Raw genomic sequence first — 12,493 nt, 5'->3', positions numbered from 1 at the left:
ATCATTTTTTACAAATGATACTTTGCGCCAAGAGAGATTTACTGTTTTTGCGGAGTCGGAAACTTGGCGTTATAAACTTATTCTTGCGTCTCGTGTACATACAATTATTATCACTGATTCTGGGCACAGCGGTTAAGATATATAATTCGGCTATCCCAAAGGGATATGTCCATTCGCTCACGGAGCTAACAGAGACGCATTTTAGGACTTTAGTTCAATAGTGACTGTAGGCCTTCCTGTCTGTCAGACAACCAACCCCCCCAAAACGCACATCATTGATTTAACGGGCTATTAGATGGCGTTGTTTTTCGATATTTCAAATTTCAGTCGAAGAAAATATTTTAAAATGATTTATGTTTTTGAATTCAACAGATAGACTCGTTCATCAAGTACGTGTTAGAACAGAGAAATAACTTCAGGACAAATAACGTCATTATAACGATGGGGGGTGATTTTACCTACCAGGACGCGTTGATGTGGTACAAAAATCTAGACAAATTGATCGAGTGAGTCATTTATTTATACTTTCCTCAAATTGCAAGGGAGTAAATACAATTGTATATATATTTTCCCGCCAATCGTAGAAAAAAAAAAATATCGCCTTCGGCCAGGCAAATGTAACTCGTCAGTACAGCCCAATTAGAGAAAAAAGTTTCTAATATTAAAAACACAACGGTCTCATTGGTGTAGTGTGCGTAAACTTTTTCTGGCAATAATTCTCAATGTGTTTGGGAGTTTTCACTCTCAGTTCGTGTGTTCGTCCCGTCCCGTATGTTAGTTAAGCACACTCAAATAAGTCCCGCACAATCTAAGCTAGTCACTCTCAAGAATGTATATCTTGGTCAAAATTAACCACAGCTTCTAATTTCTGAAACGTCCAATGTCTAAGTAACTTGAATCTGAATTCCGCGCCGTCTTTACGCTTGGATCTTTTAAACTACGCAACGGACTTTATTGCGGTTGTCGTCAATGGACAGAGCGATTCAAGAGGAAGGTTTACATGTATAATACACACCTATTATATCAGAGAAAAGCTGAGAAATTTTCTCTTTGTATCTTCTGCAATATAAAAGTGGACCGGGATAGAAAAAGTTTATTTAATAAGCTACTTCAAGCTGATATGCATGTAATTGCATACGTAACGTTAAAATTGCATGTGTTTTTATAAATTAATGCATTTAATTTAATATATGATTTAAAAATAACTCGTTTAGAATATATGATTTTAAATTAACATGGTTATTTTTATTACTAACAGTATTTAAAACGGGTACGAATGTCTTGTTCACGAGACTCTCTCTCTCTCTCTCGTGAACAAGACATTCGTAGATAATGTCGAAATATCGAGCTCCACCAAATAATAATAAAAAAACATGGTAAATATCCCGTTTTAAATATCGTTTAGAATAGTTAGTTTACCGAATGATTTAAATAATTCAATATTTACCTAGTCCATTTTATAATAGACATCGTTCCACACTTGGTATGTCGTCAGAGGCATAGAAAGAACCTTCCCTTCTTGGACTTCAAGCTCATACATGCCCGTCTGGGTAGGTACCACCCACTCATCAGATATTCTACCGCCAAATAACAGTACTCTGTATTGTTGTGTTCCGGTTAGAAGGGTGAGTGAACCAGTGTAATCACAGGCACAAAGGACATAACATCTTAGTTCCCAAGGTTGGTGGCGCATAGGTGATGTAAGAAATGGTTAATATTTCTTACAGCGCCCTTGTCTATGGGCGGTGGTGACCACTTATCATCATGTGGCCCATACGCTCGTCCGCCAACCAATGCCATAAAAAATAATAATCATTTAATTCGAATTCGACAGAGTTACTACCATTTATAATATTAGTATAGATAAATGAATCTTTTTATTCTGTGGGTCACGCATTTAGCGATCCACGACTAATCTTTAAAATAAGTTTAAAATATTAAAGAATTAATTAACGTTTCAGGTACACGAATATAAAATCGGCGAGAGACGGTTTAAAAATTAAACTCTTTTATTCGACACCGGATTGCTATTTGAAAGCCGTTAAAGATTCCAAGTAAGTATCGGGGACCCCTCAAGGGTTCACATTTGGTCCATTTCTCTTCTTCGTTTATATTAATGACTCCTTTCATATTGCGAAGGATTAGTACTAGATATTATTGTTTACAGATGACTCCAATCACTATTAGATGATTTTAACAGTACTCTCTTTATAATAGTGCATTGGTTTATGGTTAACATAGTATAAAACAAAGTCGCTTATCGCTGTCTGCCTGTACTTGTTTATGCTTAGATCTTTAAATTAACGCTTCGGATTTCGATACATTTTTTTTAACAGATATAGTGATTCAAGAGGAAGTTTTATATGTAGAATACATGCAGAATATAGTAGAGAAACACTGATATTTTTGAATTTTCTAATGTGATGTCGTAAATAACACATTTTATTGTGCTTACATTGCAAACGCTGGCTGAGTGCTAAGATATAGTTCAAAATAATGTACTACAGCATTGTACACCTTAAAAAGGTCTACAAAAAAGTCCGCGATGGTAAATGTCTATCGTTTAGGGATAACCCACAGTAACCATTTTTCATTCTTTACTATTTACGAGAAATAATGCGTTATTTTCGATGCGATTTTAAGCAATACAGAATGAATCCTCATCCAATTAAGTAACTTAAATATATTGTGCATTTAAGATAGATATGGCTATATTCGGATATGTACCAAAAATGTATCTTGCATCTAAGTTAGCAATTAAAATTCCATGTGAAAAAATTAAACATTTAAGCGGACGCAAAAATAGCCACATGGGAAAAGAGCCATTATCATTTTGGTTAGAACAATTTCATTGTTTGAACAAGTAGCTCGTTCTGCGTATTAAACACAATCATTTAATTTCATTGCTTTTAAAATAATCGTATTAAAATTATTTCTGGTGTCACATCTGATGTTACACTAGAAAACACGGTTTCGCACGAGTGCAATTTATTAATATAATATAATACTTGTAATAGAGTACAATTGGTGGTAGGGCTTTGTGCAAGCCCGCATGGGTAGGTACCACCCACTCATCAGATATTCTACCGCCAAATAACAGTACTGTATTGTTGTGTTCAGGTTAGAAGGGTGAGTGAGCCAGTGTAATCACAGGCACAAGGGATGTCTAAGGGCGGTGGTGACCACTCACCATCAGGTGACCCATATGCTCGTCCGCCAACCAATGCCATAAAAAATAAATACTCTACCAGAGAAATCATTTTTAGAATTGAACCATTAGATGTGTTCATAGACAATGGCGCTATAAGAAATATTAACCATTCCTTACATCACCAACGCGCCACCGACCTTGGGAACTAAGATGTTACGCCCCTTGTGCCTGTATTTACACTGGCTCGCTTCAAATCAGCACATAGTCAAAATCAAAAGATACTTTATTCAAGTAGGCTTTTACAGGCACTTTTGAATCGTCATTTAACAAACTATATTAAGTAAATTTAACACCGGTTCAGAATGTAGATTCTATCGAGAAGAACCGGCAAGTAACTCTGTAGTTACTCTTTTTCAACATCTAAAAATACAGTCATGTTAGTTAAATACAATTATATATGTATGTTATGTCTCCTGCCTGGAAGTCAACGAGTGTTACTAAGTTTTGCTGTTTGGTTGTTGAATATCTGATAGGGGGTGGTGCCTACCCGGACAGGCAAAGACCTACCACCGAGTACATATTTATAATATGAATATAGATTACCTAGTTGAAATGGTACCATTTTTAAAACAATGTGTACTCTGATTGATTTCCACCACCACTGAATTTTAATGTGCTTAATTTGTGTTTATAATTCATCTCGTGCTCGGCGGTGAAGGAAAACATCATGAGGAATGTGATGCGTCTAATTTCAACAAAATTCTGCCACATGTGTATTCCACTAACCCGAATTTGAGCGCATTGGAGCTCTAAAAACCTTCTCCTCAAAGGGAGAGGAGGCCTTAGCCCGGCAGTGGGAAATTTACAGGCAAATGTATGTAATTCCAGTCCGACTCTACCGACGAAGCAGGACGATTTCTTCCCCTACGCGAGTGACCCCACAGCGTACTGGACGGGCTACTTCACCTCCCGACCCACAACTAAGTTCTTCGAGCGACAGGGGAATGATTACCTTCAGGTAAGCTTGGGTTCTACCTTTGGTAACTAGAATTACACTATTAAGATTTACACGTTCTGAACATTTGATTACTACAAATAAATTGTAATATATTTTTAGTTGATCTTTGCCGATTAAAAATAAACTGGTTAAATATTTTGATTTTGTCTGGGTTAAACTAGAATTTCATGTAGCTTTCGATCGCAGTGCCACCTACCGGGTCCATTTTAAATCTTATGACATGATACACACGAAAAGTTTCACCGAAATAGGTCCAACCGTTTAAGTTCACTCGTACAGGATGTTAACCGATGATTACGGGTTCAACCCCAGGAATGCACCGCTGAATTTTCATGTGCTTAATTTGTGTTTATAATTCATTTCGTGCTCGGTGAGGAAACCTGCATGTGTCTAATTTTAACGAAATTCTGCCACGTGTGTATACAATGCTACTAACTTTCTCCTCAAAGAGGATACCTTAGCCCAGCAGTGGGAAATTTGCTGGTATTGTGGTATAGGAGATTCATTTTCAGTTGTATTTTCTGGAAATATTTTTTTTACAGATGGTAAAACATTTACAAGTGTTGGGAGGTTTGGAGGAACACAACAGCTTCGTGCTGAACGAGTTGAAGAGTGCCATGGGTGAGGATTATGTATACTAATATTATAGATGCGAAAGTAACTCTGTCTGTCTGTTGTTCACGGCCAAACAAACAATGGTTTGCACCACCGAGATGTTCGAAAATCCACAACAGCGCGATTTTTAAGACATTTTTGGCCTCGCACAACCACTCTGTGGAACCTTCGCCGGCGGTTTTCGAACCGATACGACTTGGGAACCTTCAAGAAAAGATCGTACTCATTTTTTGAAGGCCGGCAACGCACCTGCAAGCCCCTCGGTGTTGCAAATGCCCATGGGCGGTGGTAAGTGGTAGGTAGGTGGTACTTTCCATCACGTGAGCTCGTTTGTCACCTATAAGACTAAAAAAAGCTTAAACTCCAAGGAAGGATCTAGGTCTATCTAGACCTATTCTTGGTGGTAGGGCACTCATCAGATATTCTACCGCCAAATAACAATACTCTGTATTGTTGTGTTCCGATTAAAGAGTGAGTGAGCCAGTGTAATCACAGGCACAAGGGACATAACATCTTAGTTCCCAAGGTTGGTGGCGCATTGGTGATTTAAGGAATCTTACAGCGCCATTGTCTATGGGCGGTGGTGACCACTTACCATCAGGTGACCCATATGTTCGTCCGCCAACCAATGCCATTGAAAAAAAAGGGTTTATGCCTAGCACTTAACGACCCATACCTAAAACATGAATTCATATTTTCAGGAGTTATGCAACATCACGACGCGATAACGGGCACGGAGAAGCAACACGTCGCTCACGACTACGAGAGGCTCTTGGACGCGGCCGTGGAAGACGCCCTCATCGTAGCGAGACAGGCTTTCAAGTGAGTACATGCCTGAATCGCGCTAACGTTTCGTTTAACTTCCAGTATAAAAGTTATAGACAGACAGACAGATTGTATCTATCAGTTTGAATTCGACAGATTACAATATAGCGAAAAATAATACGTTAAATTGCAATCATATTTCAAGGTTCACAATATTTCGACAGTTTACAATCTGACGAGATAGATTGTAATCTAACGATGTTTGTAATCTCACGGTGACATATATAAAACACAACCTCCCAACCAAAATCGGTTGAAAAAAAAAGAACGGTTCTTAGCGAATGTCTACACCCTATCAAAGAGGATACCTTAGCCCCTACCTGCCAAATTTCATGGTTTTAAGTGTTATAGTTTAAGTGATTTCTTGATTATTCAGTGAGTGGTATTTCGCTTTTATAGGTATCGATTTGACAAATATTGATGCCAATTGCCAAGGCCATTGCTCACAGATTCCCGCTTCCCTTTATTACGAACAGCCACCCCCCCTTCCATAGTCCGGTAGGGTGGTGACACATGTTTAGATAGATTTTCAGGACAGGACGAATGGTTAAAGTGTTCTACTGCCATATACGAGGCATCTGGAGTATTTCTCAATGGAAAACTCCCAGTAAATATTTTGAAAAACTGGTGTTTGTGCCCATGAACTTGTGGATAGCATTTTTTTCTATAATTTAACAAGTACTAACTAACTTACTTAAAATTTATATGCAAATTTTCTCCTCCGGAATTGTTTTAGTCGTTGGTTCGTAAACGATCCTCCGGGCGGATAAGGGAACTTCCTGGTTCTTCAACCAAAGACGTTTCCTCTTCGGTGTTTTATATAATTTTGAAGTTTCTACACATATCAAATTATTGTCTATTCAAGTAGGCTTACTAGCACTTTTGAATCGCCATGTTACAGTTTTGAATTGGATGTAAAGCTAACACCGGTTCGGAACGTACTCTACCGAGAACCGGCAAGAAACTCGTTAGTTAGTCTTTTCCACGATTTTAATAACTCATCAATCATCAACTCAAACTCAAGTTCCTTTATTTAATATAGAAGTAATACACTTACTTATTGATGGTCAAACTAAACACTACCACCGGTCCGGAAAAGGAAACACCCTGACCTGAGAAGAACCGGCGAAAGAAACTCAGCGGGTCTTTTCTTTTGTCAATCTAATCAAACACTAAGTCCACGCTTTTTTATCTTCAATATAATCTTCGATTCGGTAATATGCCTCATTTATCGAACGACACGTTTATTTCCAAGCAGCATCACAACCTACGAGATTATAACTAAGCTGTTTCACTTGTTTCAACCGCCTTATGTTTTTGTCTTCAGTAAAATTGCACAAAGGGACGCTTTAAAGCAGCCGCTCTTCAGCTATGACAGATGCCGTTTTAATGAGTCAAGTTGCCCTACGAGCGAAAACAGCAGGCAGTTTGTGGTGAGTCTGTTTAATATTTAGCTTTTTGGTTGCAAGTTTATCCCGAAGTACTTAGCGCCGTCCTGGGCACCGACGAGTCCCACATAGCCCACCCCCACTTGACTGGGAAAAACGCGCAATGGGTTCTTCAAGCGAGAAAAAAAAATGCCCGTAAACCATTGCTCATTCAACCATTCAGTTTCGATTTTTTTTATTTAGTCTGAATACTTATATCGTTGTTTACTTAAAGGTAACGATATACAATCCTGTGGGATGGATGGTCATGGAGCCGATACACGTGCCGGTCTTAGATGGTACCTATGAAGTTTACGCGCCGAATGGTGAGTACAAAGCATACAGACACTCTCGAACTTGATATATCTTTTGTCTTCAATGTCGTACAGGGTTTTTTTCATTTTAAAAATAGTCAAAGTCAGAGTCAAAAATCTTTATTCAATATAGAAGTGTTTGCACTTGCTTATTGATTGTCTAAAATCTACCACCGGTTCGGAATTTAGCACCTCGGACCTGAGAAGAACCGGCGAAAGAAACTCAGCGGGATATTTTTTTTTTTATTTATAATATTGATGAGGTTTAAAATCAAAAATTTTAGCAGTTCGGTATGTAAAGTTTGGCAGTTATTACAAAGGTGTAGCAATGCCTCAATAAGGTTCTAATTCGTACACAAAACCTTGACCTTGTGCTTGACGGGTTCGCTAATGATGGTCAACTCTTGATCCATTTGTGAGGAGCCCCAGAAGGTCTTTGAAAATCTTCATGTTGGGAGGAGTTGGGTTTGCCAGAAAATTCAGCTTGTACCCTGACTTGTTCAGGTTAAGACGGGATGGTCTCAGTATTATTATCACTACAAGGCTATATATATACTGTAAGTATATATATGTCATCGTAATTACAATATAGCGAAAAATAATGCGTTAAATTGCAATCATATTTTACGGTTCACAATATTTCGACAGTTTACAATCTGACGAGATAGATTGTAATCTAACGATGTTTGTAATCTTACGTTGACATATATATATACTGTAAGGGTATCCAATACAGAAGATACTCATACATAGGAACCACTTTCGAACCATAGACAAGTTACTGCTTTTTGAATAGTTAGACGTATTCCTAGCATTCAAGTTAACTCCTAAAAACTGTCCTAAAACAAGTTTAACGGTTGGTCTTGATTGAACTCTTCCCGGTTCACACAAACACGAGCACTTGATATCCTATTAGCAGCCTGTAAATTTCCCACTGCTGGGCTAACGCCTCCTCTCCCTTTGAGGAGAAGGCTTGAAGCATATTCCACCACGCTGCTCCAATGCAGGTTAGTGGAATACAAATGTGGCAGAATTTCGTTGAAATTTGACACGTGCAGGTTTCCTCACGATGTTTTCCTTCACCGCCGAGCACGAGATGAATTATAAACACAAATTAAGCACATTAAATTCAGTGGTGCCTGCCTGGATACCCACAATCATCGCTTAAGATGCACTTGATATCCTAGTCTCTCCTGAATTGAGTCAATTATTGTGTAAGAACTCAAAGATATAATGTCCACTATATAAAATTACAGGCGAAAAGATAACATCTCAATTGGTAGACATACCGGAGCCGGTGAAAAAGATACCGACGAGAAAGTCGAAGGCGAGCCACGAATTAGTTTTCATAGCCAAACTACATCCCCTTGGCGTGAAATCGTTCTACATAAAGAAGACGTCGAAGATATCTAAAAGAGATGTCGTTAACACGAATGAATACTACGGCAACATAAACGACTACTGGAAAAACTTACACGACAACTTCGTCGAAATACACAACCTGGATGACACTGTAGACCATAAGTTCAAACGAGAACAAATACCTCTGCCAATAATGAAAGTCGACGCAAAGGTTAACATAGAAAAAGATATCAACGCGGATATCTTAAAAGATAAAGACGACAACGTAGACGTCGAAGAATTGGAGAGAATTATAAAGGAAACGAAATTGGAGACGATCGGTAAGGCGAGGAGCTTGGATAAGAAGCTGAACTATCCGAATCTCAATGAAGAGGAGCTGAGGATGCTGGCTGATGAAGCGCTGGTCGTCGAACGGGCTGATGAAGATTATTTGGAGAATGAGGTACGTTAGTAGATGTTAGAGAATCAAGATATACTTTATTCAAGTAGGCTTTTACAGGCACTTTTGGATCGTCATTTAACAAACTATTTAAAGTGCCACCTATTTAAGGTACCACCGGTTCGGAATGTAGATTCTACCGAGAGGAACCGGCGAGAAACTCAGTAGTTACACTTTTTCAACGTCTAAAAATACAGTCATGCTAGTTAAATACAATTATATATGTATGTCATGTCTCCTGCCTGGAAGTCAACAAGCGTTAACTCCACGCTTTTTTATCATCTATATAATCTTGTATCGAATAATATTCCTTCTTTACCGATGTATTTTTTACAAATTATTTCAATTTATGAACGAGCTTGGTTAGTTTTTGGCGATATAGTCAGGCAGATGGGTTAAATATTGACTTGCTCATTTCTCTGGTCGTTTAGGCTTAAGCGGCCTCAAACTGCGCTCGAAAAGTTGAGTCAGTTTAAATACATGTACAAAGTAGTGTTGCATATCGACTATCGATATTCAAGGTGTTCGCGATAGTATCAATAATGTCACGTGTCAATACTATCGATAGTATTGCAAAATACGATACTTTTAACCTAAACTATCGATAGTCCTAAACTATCCATACTTTGTATGTATAGTATCGATATCCTGAATAGTTTTCGAGGTCAACTATCGAACTATCTGCAACGCTGGTACAAAGCACCTTAGTCCCAAAGTATGTGGTGCGTTGCCGATTTGAGTGATAGTTTCTGTTTCTTAATTATTATTATTTTTATGTTACCGGTAGGCGGACGAGCAAATGGGCCACCTGATGGTAAGTGGTCACCACCGCCCATAGACAAAGGCGCTGTAAGAAATATTAACCATTCCTTACATCGCCAATGCGCCACCAACCTTGGCAACTACTATGTTACGTCCCTCGTGCCTGTAGTTACACTGGCTCTCTCACCCTTCAAACCGGAACACAACAATACTGAGTACCACCGCCCGGTTGTGACCACATACCATTATGTGGCCCTTTTTATATATTTTATTTATACGGACCACCCGATGGTAAGTGGTCCCCGTAGACAATGGTACTGTTAAAAATATTAACCATTCCTTACCAATGCGCCACCAACCTTGGTAGCTAAGATGTTGTTGCCCTGTGCCTGTAGTTACACTGGCTCACTCACGTGATTGCTGTAGAGATATTCTAAGCGTTAAATTATTACTCATTAAAAGAATCTCACAACTTTTTCAGTACATGAAGATTCGCATGGACAACACCGGCGTCACACACATGATCCTACCAGACAGAACGACCAACCTAAAGGTGCAGCTACACTACTGGACCGGTTGCTATGGAAACAACACAAACACTCACGAACGCTCGTCCGGCGCTTACATCTTCCGACCACAAACAACAGTTCCCTACGCAATGACGTACAGAAACAGCGGCACAGTTAAAGGCCCAATCGTTCAAGAGTATCGCGCTGAAACCAAAGAGAACGCAGCGAGCGTGCTCAGAATTTACAGCGGTTTGAATTATTTCGTTCATGATTTTGTTGTCGGTCCAATACCGATAGAAGACAAAGTCGGTAAGGAATACGTCGTTAGATACGACACTAATGTCGTTAATAATGGCGAGTTCTACACCGATTCCAATGGAAGGCAGATGCTGAAACGCAAGTTGAACGAGCGTCCGCAGTGGAACTTAACCCTCGAGGAACCGATCGCCGGTTACTACTATCCGGTCACGAATAAAATATCGATACAAGACGAACAGACAAGAATATCGATATTGACGGATCGATCTGAGGGCGGGTCGTCTCTGGAGGAAGGGAATATTGAATTGATGCTTCATCGGCGGCTGTTACATGATGACGCGTTCGGGGTTGGAGAAGCGTTAGATGAAGTCGCGGAAGGCAAAGGTCTTGTGATGCGAGGGCACCATAAGTTACTAAACATTAACCCCAAGAACGCCGTAGAAGTGATCGCCGAAAGAAAACTCGTCATACAAACCCATTTACAGCCGATAGTATTCGTATCGAATTCTGATAATGTCGATTTTGATACTTGGATGAAACTAGACAATTGTTTCAAAGGTATGAAGGAACTGCCCAATGGATTGCATTTATTGACTCTAGAACCGTGGACGAAAGATAGTTTACTGTTGAGAATCGAGAATTATGTCGATAAATCGAATGATTCGACGATAGAAATCGATTTATCGGAAGTTTTTAATAATGTTAAGATTATATCGATTAAAGAGACAACACTAGCCGCCAATCGGTGGGTGGACGATGTCGAAAAGTGGACCTGGAAAGTCGAGAATGAGTTCTCTGAGAGTTTTAACTTGGAGTATAATAATTTTAATTCGGTACCCCGGGCCAGGGCTGATGCTGGAGAAGCGACCGACGATCGTCTGAAGATTCAGATCAAAGCGAAACAAATCAGGACTTTTATCGCGAAATATGAAATGGTCGCATCGTAAATATAAATCACTTGTAGTGTGTGTACATATCGATAAAATAAATGTATTTTTAATTAAATATCTTGTTTAAATATTTGGAAGTTCTTTTTAATTGATTTAAAATAATATATCACATTCGACAACTTTGCTTAATTTCATTTATTTTTAACATTTTGACATAAAACCGTATTTAGACTGTTCTCCTATTGTCTCCTTATCTTTATTAATTATATAACGTATTATTTTATCAATTAGCTTTTTACAATGTTGACTTATTCCAATTTCCAAGTAATCTTAGAACACCTGTAAAAAAGTAGGCAATACCCATTTACTTATAATGACTTTTGATTTACTGTCTATTTTTGTTGTACGACTTGTTGGTGTTGTCAAACAAATAAATAAATATATAAGATTTTAAATTAACGTGGTTATTTTTATTACTGCGAGTATTTAAAACGGGATTTTTATTTTTATTCGGTGCAGCTCGATATTTCGACATTATCTACGAATGTCTTGTTCACGAGGCTGTCTTGTCTTGTAAACTTTTATAAAATATCTATTAAAAAAATATATATTTTTATTTAAATATGTTCTTATGTAAAATAAACTTGGTATAGCTGTCTGTCTGTCTGTCTCTATGTATGCTTACATCTTTAAAACTACGCAATGGATTTTGTTGCGGCTTTTTTTTTATAGATAGAGTGATTCAAGAGGAAGGTTTATATGTATAATACGTGCAGAATATAGTAGAGAAACACTGATAATTTTATAGGTTTCTAATGTGATGAGATAAATAAACGCATTTTTGCGCTTACATTGCAAACGCTGACTGAACCTTAAGAGATAGATCAAAATAATGTACTACAGTATTGTACACCTTAAAAAAG

At 38.3% G+C, this 12,493-nt stretch overlaps 1 protein-coding gene across 3 annotated transcripts in view; it reads left to right on the top strand.

The window, feature by feature from the left end:
- LOC125075155 (lysosomal alpha-mannosidase-like) overlaps positions 1-11,700 on the top strand; it is a 36,596-nt gene extending 24,896 nt beyond the window's left edge. For 2 of the 3 annotated variants that reach the window (XM_047686774.1, XM_047686772.1), the window contains exons 9-16: positions 1,962-2,054; positions 4,040-4,169; positions 4,712-4,790; positions 5,486-5,606; positions 6,937-7,042; positions 7,272-7,362; positions 8,607-9,154; positions 10,395-11,700. In XM_047686774.1, coding sequence (XP_047542730.1) covers positions 1,962-2,054; positions 4,040-4,169; positions 4,712-4,790; positions 5,486-5,606; positions 6,937-7,042; positions 7,272-7,362; positions 8,607-9,154; positions 10,395-11,627 — 2,401 coding nt within the window. In that variant the 3' untranslated portion in view covers positions 11,628-11,700. Of the gene's footprint in view, positions 1-372; positions 507-1,961; positions 2,055-4,039; positions 4,170-4,711; positions 4,791-5,485; positions 5,607-6,936; positions 7,043-7,271; positions 7,363-8,606; positions 9,155-10,394 lie in introns of all 3 variants that reach the window. The other variant, XM_047686771.1, reaches the window with a different exon arrangement.
- The last annotated feature ends 793 nt before the right edge of the window (positions 11,701-12,493 follow it).

The sequence above is a fragment of the Vanessa atalanta genome, chromosome 30, assembly GCF_905147765.1.
Source record: "Vanessa atalanta chromosome 30, ilVanAtal1.2, whole genome shotgun sequence".
In the NCBI taxonomy this organism is placed as follows: Eukaryota; Metazoa; Arthropoda; class Insecta; order Lepidoptera; family Nymphalidae; genus Vanessa; species Vanessa atalanta.
Note: the sequence above shows the minus strand (reverse complement) of the source record. Positions and strands in the feature narration are given on the sequence as shown.